The 12,689-nt window shown below is 54.1% G+C and overlaps 5 protein-coding genes across 5 annotated transcripts; 4 read left to right on the top strand and 1 right to left on the bottom strand.

Annotated features, from left to right (window-relative positions):
• Nucleotides 1-954: 954 nt before the first annotated feature.
• M409DRAFT_67183 (uncharacterized protein) lies at nt 955-2,671 on the top strand (the record flags this gene model as incomplete). Its single annotated transcript, XM_033817293.1, has 2 exons — nt 955-2,023; nt 2,082-2,671. The coding sequence occupies 2 exons, from the start codon at nt 955-957 to the stop codon at nt 2,669-2,671; spliced, it is 1,659 nt and encodes a 552-aa protein (XP_033666202.1).
• A 436-nt stretch (nt 2,672-3,107) lies between these two features.
• Nucleotides 3,108-3,434, bottom strand: M409DRAFT_24162 (uncharacterized protein; the record flags this gene model as incomplete). Its single annotated transcript, XM_033807114.1, has 1 exon — nt 3,108-3,434. The coding sequence occupies one exon, from the start codon at nt 3,432-3,434 to the stop codon at nt 3,108-3,110; it is 327 nt and encodes a 108-aa protein (XP_033666201.1).
• A 1,616-nt stretch (nt 3,435-5,050) lies between these two features.
• M409DRAFT_24161 (uncharacterized protein) lies at nt 5,051-5,410 on the top strand (the record flags this gene model as incomplete). Its single annotated transcript, XM_033807113.1, has 3 exons — nt 5,051-5,114; nt 5,167-5,244; nt 5,307-5,410. 3 exons carry the CDS (start codon nt 5,051-5,053, stop codon nt 5,408-5,410), a joined length of 246 nt encoding a protein of 81 aa, XP_033666200.1.
• A 3,473-nt stretch (nt 5,411-8,883) lies between these two features.
• On the top strand, nt 8,884-10,263 carry M409DRAFT_55728 (uncharacterized protein; the record flags this gene model as incomplete). The annotated part of the gene is made up of 4 exons (XM_033813082.1): nt 8,884-9,146; nt 9,479-9,664; nt 9,836-9,911; nt 10,135-10,263. The coding sequence occupies 4 exons, from the start codon at nt 8,884-8,886 to the stop codon at nt 10,261-10,263; spliced, it is 654 nt and encodes a 217-aa protein (XP_033666199.1).
• A 314-nt stretch (nt 10,264-10,577) lies between these two features.
• Nucleotides 10,578-12,662, top strand: M409DRAFT_55727 (uncharacterized protein; the record flags this gene model as incomplete). Its single annotated transcript, XM_033813081.1, has 1 exon — nt 10,578-12,662. One exon carries the CDS (start codon nt 10,578-10,580, stop codon nt 12,660-12,662), a length of 2,085 nt encoding a protein of 694 aa, XP_033666198.1.
• Nucleotides 12,663-12,689: the final 27 nt, after the last annotated feature.

Genomic DNA, 12,689 nt, shown 5'->3' with positions numbered 1-12,689 from the left:
CGACCCACGCACACCTCTCCACTCAAGGTCCAGTTTTCGGCCGCCTTTCTCCTCACTTGCAACCAAACTTTGCATCACTTTGATGGGTCCAAGACTCCGACTTCGTTGTCGTTGCCACAAACTCTCCAACGTGAAGAAAGGCCCTACAACGGGATAGAGACGAGATATATAAACGCTCAACTGGTTCATTCTACTCTCCACCCCTATCTACTGTGCCATCGAAACCTTCGCTCCCGAACGCTCGGAATTCGGATTTCCTATCAATTTGATTGACCGGTTAGTGGAGGATGCAGCCGAAACCCTGGTTTCAGAGAACCAGTAAAAGCTGGTCGAAGTCCAACGCTGGCTTTTCACTCTGTTCTCCGAACATACTGCGGCTCACAACCAAAGCAAACAGACAGAATACTCGTAGATTGTGTCAAAAAGCCATCTCCATCCTCAACGAGCCTTACGAAACACAGACAGACATGATGACAGAACGATGAAACAGCCTCCACGGGTTTCCCACATCTGCGCTCCACCGCGCTATGGCGACGACGGTGGAGATGGTGGAGCTGGTGCAATCTTTACATCAGTGGAAAACTATTCCGACGTTTTAGCAGCCTCTGTCACGCGCATGCCCGACCAGCTTATGACGGATTGCCACAACGAGTGATGGAATTCTTGGAAAAGGGACCCTCTCTGCAGAGGCACAGTAATTCTGTGTGTGCAAGTATACTCTTCGTCTTCTTCCTTACACGTGTCCATCGCCCACACACCTCTTTCTCTACCTCCAATTTCTAGACATTTCCCTGCATTCGCCTGTTGAGCCTGGCTCGGTTGACAGCCACCTCTCCTCACCAGCATATAACAGACCGCCAAGTTCTACGTATGCCTTCCGGCACAATGGCACCGCTGGCCAATGGCGCAGAGGAAAAGCTCGAGAAGAACACCTCCGCCTCATATTTCAACACCATGACCGCTGCCGGAAATTCAACGCTGAACGCCGAGCCCGAACCAACGTCGAAGCCGCAGAGGCCCGGTATGCCTCGCTTCACGACCAGCAAAGAGAATGTGCTTTCAACGTTCTTCATCGGCGCAATCGATCAGGGTACGACAAGCTCTCGTTTTATCATTTTCGACGGCACCGGACAACCAGTCACTTCGCATCAGCACGAGTTCCAGCAACACTATCCCGAGTCGGGCTGGCACGAGCACGACCCCTACGAGCTGGTTGGTAGTGTGAGGAACTGTATACGCAAAGCCTCGCAGTCCTTCAAAGAGATTGGACATGATATCGAAGACATCAAAGTCGTGGGTCTCACCACGCAACGAGAGACGACCCTTGTGTGGGATGTTGAGACGGGCGAGCCATTGCACAACGCCATTGCGTGGCCTGACACTAGAACCAAGGGCTTGGTCAGAGAACTGAAAGAGAAGGAGAAAGCAGAGGGCTTCAATATCGCAGAGATCACTGGCATGCCTTTGTCCACATACCCGTCAGCTGTGAAGCTCGTTTGGCTGTTGCGGAACGTTCCAAAGGTGAAAGAGGCGTATGACGCTGGCAAACTTGCGTTCGGGACGGTCGATACTTGGCTGCTGTACAACTTGAACGGCAAAGAGAAGGGTGTCTTCGTCACGGACAGCACCAATGCCTCGCGAACGATGTTCGTGAATCTGCACACTGTCAAATACGACCCTAAGCTGCTTGAATTCTTCGACATTGACATCAACAAGATCCACCTACCTCGCATTTCGCCCTCTTCTGACGCCGAAGCTTATGGCAGGATCTCGTCTGGACCGTTGATGGGTATGAAGATTGCGGGATGTTTGGGAGACCAGTCCGCTGCGCTTGTGGGTCAGCAAGGCTTCACTCCTGGATGCGCAAAGAACACTTACGGAACTGGTTGTTTCTTGCTGTATAATGTAGGCGAAAAGCCCGTCATCTCGAAGCATGGCTTGCTCGCTACGATTGCGTACGATTTTGGCAGGCACCGAAAACCTGTTTACGCGCTCGAGGGTTCTATTGCTGTAGCAGGCTCAGGTAAGCGTCCGGAGTCGACAATGTTTGAGAAGTGCCAATGCTAACCTTGTGCGTGCAGGTGTCAAATTCTTGATGAACAACATGGGCTTCATCACTCACTCTCACAAGATCTCAGATTTGGCAGCATCCGTGGAAGACAACGGCGGTCTCGTCTTCGTAACCGCGTTCTCGGGCTTGTTCGCTCCATACTGGATCGACGATGCAAAGGGCACCATCTTCGGTATTACACAACATACCCAGCGGGGTCACATCGCACGAGCTACCTTGGAAGCCACATGCTTCCAAACCAAGGCCATCCTGGACGCCATGGAGAAGGACAGCGGCCACCACCTCTCAGATCTGGCGGTGGACGGCGGTATGTCCAACTCCAATCTATGCATGCAGACCCAAGCGAACATCATCGGCATCCCCGTCGATCGTCCGGACATGCACGAAACGACGTCTCTCGGCGCTGCTATTGCGGCTGGATTCGCGGTGGACATATGGAGGGAGTTCGACGAGCTCAAAGCCATCAACCAGAAGGGCCGCAAGCTCTTTACCCCGGATATCACGCCAGAAGAGTCGGACAAGATGTTCAAGAAGTGGGCGAGGGCCGTGGAGATGTGTAGAGGGTGGTTGGATCCTGAGGAGAGCGGGGGTGATTTCTAGGTAACGGTTTGATGTATGCGGGTCTGGTTCTTGCTTTTTGGTAGCATCTTTTCGAGCGAGATCAATGACATGTTTGGTATGTTTAATTTGTCCGGCCTTCGTCGTAGCTCGTACTGTGTAGCTGCGTTGCTTTGAGGAATTTCTTGTTTACAAGGAGGTGTCAGGCCGAATTGCATGTTGGGCACCGAGCAGGGCAGTCGTGACCTCTACTGGCGACTTTTGTACGACCTACCTTCAGCCCAAACGTTGTACGTGTCCATTGAAACGTCTGTCATCGCAACGACTTTCTTTTGTCTCTTTCTCTTGCTCCTCCCTTGTCCTCGGCGGCTTCCGCTGCAAGTGTTTGGTTCCGAGCACCAAGCGATGCCGCGGATATCGGCAAGTTACCCATATCCAGGTATCCTTTTTCCACGGCCCGAGTCGCGCATATTCTCATCTATTTCACATGCTTGTCTCTGATCTGGGCGCGCCCGTTCAGACTCCAGATCGTACGGCCCTCCATGTCCCATTCGTCGAGGGGTTTGATCGCTAATGCAGGTACAGGCACTGTAGACGAAATGGCGTCTTTGTCGACTTCCTTGGTCCGAGGGCTGTGAAAGGCGCTGTCAAGCCGTTTCCTCGTGGTATAGCTCAAGGTCGATCGAGGCTCGGCATACGCCTGCATGAGGACCAGGCAGAAGGTCCCGGTCTTGTGGATGCCTCGCTGCATGGTCAAGTCGGTCGGGCAGGAGATGGCTTGCTTCGACGTTATGCTTAGCTGCATTGCCTTGCTGCATGGCGCTGCAGGACAGGGGACCGGAGAAAAAGTAGACGTCCATGCATCCAAGCAGCTTCCACAACCTCGTCCGCAAGTCTGTCTTGCATATATTGCATCTTGTAAACGCCCCACCGTCATGTTCAAGCCCCCGGTCTCGTTACGCAACGATCAAATCCATGCGAAGTGGCGTTTACATCCTCGCAGCAGCTCGAAGGTGTGCAGATGGTGCATGGTTGACTCCTCTGCTGGTACGCTTTCGCCGGGGAATAGATCCGCGATGGAACTTGATTCCTTTTCGACTCGTGCTATCTTGCTCGAGGCGACGATGGCGGGTCCGTCGATGGGGGTATGTTCACTGCAAATGACGATGATGGGCACCATGCCATCATCTTCGTCTTCACCGCTTGACATGCTGTCGCAGATCCTTCTCTGGCGCGGGAGTTGCGTTCCGAGGGCGAAGGCGCCAGACGCAGGCCGTGCGAGAGTTTGTGGCGCATTCTGCAACGGCGATGCCTCGATTCGTTGGACTTGGAACGATCGCTGGATGAGAATGGTGATGTGGGTGTGTAGAGGTGTTGGGCATCTAATAGGAAGGTGATACCTACAGACGACGTCGTGCACTGAATTGTCAACGTTCGTCAGCAACCAACATGTGAAACTGGGAATCTGCCAAGAAGACAACGGTAATAACGGTTACGGACTGGGTTCGCGGCTGATGCACTTGCTGGAAGTTAATCAATCGCTAGAAACATTCTCGGATCCCTCGAACGAGCCGTGATTTGTTCTCCGTTGTTCCCAAGCCTTGTCCTTGGGAACAGACACCGGGCATCCCGGCAGGTGAGATCCAAGGAGCCGGTCTCAGCCCTCTGTGCGGTGCCGTTTCGGCATCATGAATCTGCAAGGCAAAGAGTCAGAGTCGGCATGAAGGGCGCACAACTAAGACAACCAACGCGAATCCGCCAAAGCCATCATGTCAGCAACACGACCGTAGTCCGCGATAAACGCCAGCTACATAAGTCGATCATAGGAAAGGCTAGAACTTGTCTCCTCGGTACAGGTCACTTTCGCTCCTGCCTGCCCACTCTGGCCGCAGGTTGCGTTCAACGAATGGCCAGCTCCATCGCGGTCCCTGTCATTTCATTCGCGGGCACCATTGGTCCATCAGCCTGCCCCCAGGCCTGAGCCACCATCAACAGAGCCTACCCCACCCCTCTGGCTCCGATGCCGAGTCCTGCCGTTCGAACGACCTCCCCGACACATACGCTCTCCGCCCCCATGCAGCTCGAAAGGAAAGCTGCAGCAACAAATCTTGGGTCACACATGCTCTACTGCGGGTGTGCGATGTGTATCATTTAGAGCTCCCGGGGCTACCATCACGTCCCGATCCGTTGGGGCCCGTCTCTTGTTCAGTGCCGACTGGGTATGTGTGCAGCCGGCAAGCAATTGGTTTCGCCTAGTTTGCTGGACCATCATACATACCAGGCTCGTCGATTCTTTCCCTCCATACAAATTGCAAAGACAGTCAACGACTTTCGAAATCGAAACCAACGCACTCGCTGAACCTCATCATCTCGATCTCAAGCACGATCCCCAGCTGGAACACTACGCCGGAATCCATCGAAATGTGTGACTACACCAAGGTGGAGTATGCCTGCGGACATCTACGGTACACGGTGCGCGCGTGGTGTAAGGAAGAAGCTCTGAATCAGCCAAATACGCAGACTAACGCGTTGAACAGGTCTGAAGTACCAAGAGACTCACAAGCGCTGTCCAGCGAACGTCGTTGCGATCGAATACCGACTGGACGAGAAGTGTGGTAAGGCTACGCGAAGACCTCTCAAACCTTCAGGCGATACTCGATCTGACATGCAAGACCAGGCGACTGCAGGGATACCACGAACCGCCTGTACACGCTGAAGAAGAAGGCCTCCGTCATCCCCAACAGCAAGAAGGATGGCGCGTCGGCGAGCTCTTCCAAGTGAGCCTTGGCTCTCTTCCATTTGTTATGCGGGTGTCGGCGTTCGCGTAGGTTGGAGTTGGTTGCGACGGCGGTCGTTGGACACACGGTTTCTGCTTGACAAACAATAAAGGTATCACGCGTTCCCGTCTCATCTTCTGTCATTTCAAGTATTCGCAAGTTACCGACGACAAGGTTCGGCATTTGCTGATGCGGCTACCTGCAGCAGACACGCGACATTTGCGCAACCGCAGACCCGGGACTGATGGCGAGATCTGTACGACCATGGGCGCGTCGATCGGATGGCTGTTGTCGCACAGCCGACGTCGTTACACAGCGCCGAGAAACGTGATCACCTGCCGCTCGACTATGGGTTGACCGCCTTCGCCAGCGAGAAGACCAGCTGTGGTTCAGACCAGGCCAGACGAAGAAAAGCTGCGTGGACAGGGATTGCGGGTATTGGTCGTACAGTTGTCCGCATGACATCTTCAACGTGTTGTCGACCGGCGCTCGAAGTCATGGTGTATTTGTCTTCAGCAAGGACCCGACGGCTGTAACGACAAAATTCCTGCCCATCCATGAGTCTTGCACTTGCGGAATGTGTGAGGAGTGAGAGGATGTGACGACCGGCGAACCGATCCTGCGTCGAGTACGATTGAAGCTCGCGCATGTCTTCGACGGGACGATCTGGAAACTCCTTTCTCCTTCATAAAGTGATCGAATATGCCCAGCAGAAGCAGCACGGCTTTCCAGTACTCAAGCGTTAATCGGAGAAAACGACAGGTCAAGCAGCCAAAAACCAGGTTGGGAACACGACAACATCTCCTCGGAGACGGCAACGTGCCGGATGTTGTGTCTGACGGCAAGCCGCATTGACGAGACGGACGGGTCGAAGTCAGAAGGTGTTTCTGTCAGATATCAACTTTGCAAGTCGGTAGATACCATGTCAGCGGCGTAATTGGGACGGTATTCCAGTGTCGCCGGAAGGATGCGTATCGACGTTGTTGCAGTCATTCTGTGTTACTGGGAACGATGTTTTGGCTTGTTTCCAAGAGGAGAAGGTAGCAAGACTCAGAGTCTCCATCCGACATATCAACAAGGCTGTACAGAACGAAGATTGAAGTAAAGAAGACAACCATCAGCAGAGGAAGGCAAAAGGTCTCGTCGGTCAGATCCGCAGCGCTATGGCCCCGTGTTCGAGCACAGATGCCGTTTTCTGGAAATTCCCGCGTGCTGACTGGCTGAATTTTCGAATTATTTTGGCGTCGGGGCCAGTTGATGCCCAACTCGGAGCCGTTGTCACATCATCACACCTTACAACGGTGTCACGGGATATCACCGCCGGAAAGGCTTCACTGGCTCCGCCGGTGTTTGCTCACGTGGTCTTTTGCACGCGTCAATTTTTGTTCTCGTTTGGCGCTGCGGATCGTGTTGGGTGATTGTACGAGTCATGGCATCATGTCGACTGCGTGGGATACGTGGATTGGAGTGCGGGCAAGCGTAGGGCAGGGTGTTGTTACAGACGCCAAATCCCGCACAACGTGGATGGCCTTGAACGGGATGCATATCACTGGTGGGGAAGGCTTCCGCGCAAGAGCATCACACTGCGTGCGTGTTTGGTCGTGCTCAGACTTCGCGAAGGTCCCGGCGACGGCATGATGAACTGCGCCTCTGAACCATCAATCGTCGCCAGGTCTCGTGATGCTGCGTCAGCGTCAGCAGGCTGGAAGTCTTGGATAGGAGAGAGTCATACTCCCTGACTGCTCCTATGAATCGAACACAACGACGAGTCCATTTTGTTCTACGGACCAACACACAACCTGCTGGATATTCACGATCAGTCTTCCTCACGGTCACGCCAAGGCCATACCGGTTCCAGCACTACGAACGCGAATTTTCTCCAGATGGTTCTGGTTCTAGCGGCAAGCTCCTCGACGAGCAGTGAATGCCTGCTCGACTTCTACGTCAAGGACTCCGCCTTCAGGTCGTAGCCGAGGTGACAGAGAGTTAGTATGGGCATGTGAGATGCGAGAGCTATCCGCTTGCAAGCGTTCGCATGTTTCAGACACCATTAGTGCTTCTCCGCCTATGGGCTAAGTGGACCGACAGCGATCTCACATGCTCTCGCCTAGCTTCCGCGCGTACTTGTCACTATGGATCGTTCTCCTGGACAGAGAAGCCCGCATTCGCTTGCCGAACTGGTCGTCAAAAGCCGAGAGATGAACGTCGCTGGCGCGAGGGTTACTAGTGGACATGACGCCAAAGACAATCCACCACAGTCCCCATTTGGAGCGAGGTGGCATACTTCTCCCCATTACTCGCAAGCTGTCTGCCCGGCCTAGAGTGTGAACAGAAGCGTGGTCGCTTGCAAAAGGTCGGAGAACGATGGTCTTATGCATTCTACTTTGAGCCTAACGGCGAGGGTACCACGGAATCTAGACGTTCGTCATCGAGCGCGTTCCGCGGGCGTCGAGATGTTTGCGAGAGGAAAGACCGCACACCACCATCCTTATCGTTGTCCGAGCAGGCCTTGCAGGACTGGCTGCAGTCAACGTTGGAACCGGGAGCGGCATCGTTGGGCGGCACTTCTAGCAACGAAAGGCATGCCTCTTTTGCCATTGAGGCCTCCTCATGCCACCTCGTTGTGAATAATGCGTGCACTATTTGGCCTTCCAATGACCGAAAGCCGAAAAGCCATGGGAGGACCGTTGTAAGGGGCAACAACCATTTTCTGGCCCATGCGTCGTCTAGGATCGGCTTGTCAGTCACAAGCGTACACATTTTCGTGTCGAACAGTCGTCAGAAAAGAGCGTTACGATACACACGGTCGAGGCGAAACGCTTGAAGGCCTCACAAGAGACACTGGCAGCGATGGTGTGGAGTGGAATGCCCATTGGCTTGAACTCATGGGCATATAAACCCCTGCCCCTGGCTTTTGCACTGCCTCGTACCGCTTCGTAAGTATGGTCTATCGACTGACAGTCGTCCACTAGTATCCGAACGAGCACTTCCATGCGAGAACCGGTCACATTGAGAGCGAATGGAGTCAACGACGGCCGGGGCAGAGGGAAAGAAGCAATTGGACTTCGTGATTGAGCTGATAAGGAGATCACCGCTTTGACCCCAATGGTGACGGACGAAAGAGGAGAACAAACAATCTCGAGCGGTTACACATCAACTTTGTTGCCTAGCCATACTCGATGTACGCTACTTCAAGAGTGGACCACCGTAGCCATACTCCTGGGCTCATCAACGTCAAGTGCAGGGCAACATGCGACACTCGCCACTCTACCGATGTCTCTCGGGGTCAAGTTGATGCCCACCATGCTTGGACAATCCCTCGCTCTTTAATAGAGCCATCACGCCGTCCTTCAACCTTGAGCTACAAACGCTGCAGTCAGAAGGTCTTATGATTTACGATTGAGGTCACAAAGGCCGATCCGAGACACCTGTCAATCGGGACGTAAATGAACGTCGTTATTGGTAATGTGATGCTGCATGGCTGGAGAGTTTGCCGAGAGTCAACTGCCCTCAGCATTCCACTCAGATCCAAACGGTATGCTACGAACAACATGCCCCCGTCACTCCATCGATTTACAGAACGACGACGCTTTGAGTTGTACTTACAATTGTTTCGACAGTTCACGATTCGTGAAGAATTTTCAGTTTGTACAAGACGAGGAGAATCGTCGCACAACCCAGGGGCCTCTGGGAGCAACAGAGCTTCCGGGATCAGGTTCGAACACCAGGGCTACGCTTCTGTAGGTCTTGCACAGGTATGCTTAGCACTTTCTTTCATATAATGACCAGCAATTTCATCCCACCGCAGGATCACCAACTCTCAGCACGATCTCTTGACTTTCGACAGTCCAACACGAGACACACTTCCACAGCCTCGTGAGACACCAGTTTCGCTGCCGGCTTGAACTATCTGGCAACAAACCGAAGCTCCCACAAAGCAACGCCAGCGGCACTCCACAAATCTCAGCAGTTGGGACGACGAACAGGACATTGAATCCCTAGATGAGAGACGTGCAGATGTCGACGCCTTGGACATTTGTTGAATATCACAGAAAGTACTGTGGCTTGACAGGTCACTTCCTGGCGGCATGATCAAAACGCTGTTCGTTTTTCTAAGATTCGAGGACACGGTCAAGAGAGTTCACAATGCAGAGGCAGGCAAAGAGAGCCGCATGGGCAACATGGGCGGTACCAGCTGTGCGTATGCTTCAGGCCTGTATGGGGGAACAACGACATTCATTTGGTCTCCGACAACCCAGTAGGTCCCGTGGCATCGATGTCGACGAGGATACTGCACCCCGGCTATCGTGCGCAGTGAGTTTGACAGCACCACGGCTGGAACCAGATGGCCACTTATACTCTGGAGGGCTTACGAGACAAACCTCACCAAGCTGCATTTTGCTGCTCGGACAACATGCACGCTGAATAGTTCACACATCCGACCTTCACAAGCCACTGGAAATGGGATCTTGGCGTCTAATCAGCGCGAGTTGGGAAGTGATCTGGTAAGTAGTCCAGGGGGTGAGCTAGCGAGTGAACTTTGAAGTGAGCAAAGAGTTGAGCATGAAAGTGAGTCTAGGAGTCATGTGGAAAGTGAAGTTACGACTGATACAAACGGTGAAAGCTGTAGGAGGGATTTCCGTCAAAGCAGATGCTGCAGTATTATCATACCTCCTATCCAGCGCCTTCGCACCAGAAGGTCGTACGTCTATTACTTTTGTCAAACAGTGCCGGGAAGGTCTGATACCGACCGCTCTTGTAAGTACGTCTTATTTCCACACTCAATACCCGGGGAACTGTAGCAAGAACCAGTCGGTCCTGTCGCAGAGCCGAAATAGCGAGGAGCTGCTGTCTTGAAGCTTGACGCCTGTTTCAAACGCAAACTTGCATCCTGTACGTGCCAGAAACTGCTTTCATAGCGATTGCTCATTTTCTCTGTATCTCCCCGTCCTAAGCCAAAGGCTGACTCTTAGAATAATAATAATAGGAATCACGTGGTTTGGATGCCTGGATTGGTGCCTTGGCTTGAGTCACGTCTGATTCCCTTCACCGGTCGCCGTCGTTTGCTCGCGCGCACGGACCAACAAGGCTGTCATTCACTCGAACTGCACTTTCTACTTAAAGAGCTTCGCAGCTGCCGCCACGAATTTTGAACAACATCACACCACACCATGGCGTCCAACACCAGTACCGCCGCCTTCACCCACAACTTCCTGTGCCAGCGCCTGCTGCAGGACATCAAGGAACTGCAAGACAAGCCATACCCAGGCATCGCCGTCCACATCCAAGATGATGACATGACCAAAGCATGCCTGGTCGTGAGGCCAGAGAACGAGCGCCCACTCCACATGACCATGTACTTCCCCAAGCAGTATCCGCTCGAGCCTCCGGAGATCTCCATGGACAGCAAGAACGTCCTGCACCCCAACATCTTCGACGATTACATCTGCATCAACATCCTCAAAGGCGCCGACGGCTATACACCTGCCTACACCCTCAAGGGCATTTGCATACAGATGTTGAGTTTCTTTGCGAGCGCCAAGATCGACCAGGATGAGGGCTATACGGTTGACCGGGCGAAGTGGGCCAAGGTGATTGAGGAGGAAGAGTCGAGGTGGGGCATGCTGAGACGGGATACCGGCAGATTTGAGTGCAAGAAGTGCGATTTTGGTTGTGCGACGACTCCAGGTGGCGATGCCAGACCATGCGACACTCCCATGTCAGGAACTTCCGACGTCAAGCCTCCGACTCCACCCAACGACCAGACCGCCACCGACAGCGCCACTGAAGATGAGGGGGGAAAGAAAGCGAAGCTCCAGCTCGTTGACCTCCCTGAAGACGTCCTCCTCTTGTTCTGCGATTACCTCGAGGAAGAAGATCTCTTCCTGGCAGCTCGTGCTTGGAACGGCTTCAGTCGCCTCATCCGTCGCTACAACATCATCCGCACCCGCGAGCTGCAGTGCTTCACCCTCAAGCGTGGCTTCAAGGACCTCGACCTCGGAATTGGTGTGCATGCCACCACCCGCCCGCGCGCCATCAAGTCCGAGTTCGACCTCATCTCTCGCGACGCCTACGACCTCTACGACGTGCGTCGCTCCATTCAGGGTCTGCGTTTCGAGTACTGGCTGCCACTTCCAATCTCAGAGAAGCATTGGGACCGCGTGCGCAAGGACATTGACGAGCGACTCAATGCTATCGCCAGAGCTGGTGGTGTGGATGGCACTCTGGACACCGTCATCTACAACTTCATGAACGAGATCGTGGTGCAGCTCTCGACGTCTGCTGCGGAACTCGAGTCTCGTCAGACCCCACGCCACGTCCCATACCTCCCCAGCTACATGCGTCAAGATGCACCCAAGTCGACACTGACGCATGCATCGGAGAAGGCCATCGAGGGCTACTTCCAGCTGTTCCATCTCCTGCTCTGCCTGGCCATCGAGCGACCAAGCATCGTCGAGCACGCCAACAGCATGCTCAAGAAGTTCATCGACGGTCAGCGAGACAAGCAAGCTGTGCCCAACCTAGGCCATCTTCTCATAATGATCCTGATCAGCGACGTGGACGTCTCCGAGGAGCTCACCAAAGCTCTGATCAAGGAAGCCGTCACTCGCAACGTCGTCTGGATGCTCGAACCTCTGCCCAAAGGCAAAGGCATGCTCGAGCTCAGCTTCATGGAGACATCCGCAATCTCAGACTACCGACTCGAGCGGACCTTCATCGCCGGCAAGACCTCCTACCGCCTGTTCATGTTCCTCAACCTCATGCGCAAGATCGTCAACCAAGCCCGCACCTTCACCGACAAAGACGGCAACACGCAGAAGATGACTCTCCAACAACTCCGCGACGAGCTCTTCCGCCGCCACGGCGCCCCACCAAACGGCGCAGCAGCCTCCATGGCCCAGGCCATCCGCGACATCCAGTATGTCAGCAACTTCCCGCAGTTCCTCGCCAACATGGGTCTTCCCATGCCTAACAAGGCGAACTTCACCACTTTTCTGCGCCAGACTGTAAAGGACAGTATGGACAAGGGATACTCGCGGTGGGCGTTGCAGCAGGACGCGGCTCTTGACTTTCGGTTGGTTGAGGATCCTAACGTCGAGGTCCCGGAGGGTATGCAGCCTCGTCGGTACGGCGGTGGGGCCTCACACCTCAGCTTCTTCCCGGACGGAGGTCGAGGCGGAGGTCGAGGCGGCCGTGGAGACCGGGGTGGCAGAGGTGGAGGTCGTGGACGTGATCGCGGTCGTGGTGGATACTGATCGCGCAGATTTCTAAAGGCGTTTCTG

Source organism: Zasmidium cellare, assembly GCF_010093935.1.
Source record: "Zasmidium cellare ATCC 36951 unplaced genomic scaffold M409scaffold_22, whole genome shotgun sequence".
Classification (NCBI taxonomy): domain Eukaryota; kingdom Fungi; phylum Ascomycota; class Dothideomycetes; order Mycosphaerellales; family Mycosphaerellaceae; genus Zasmidium; species Zasmidium cellare.
Note: the sequence above shows the minus strand (reverse complement) of the source record. Positions and strands in the feature narration are given on the sequence as shown.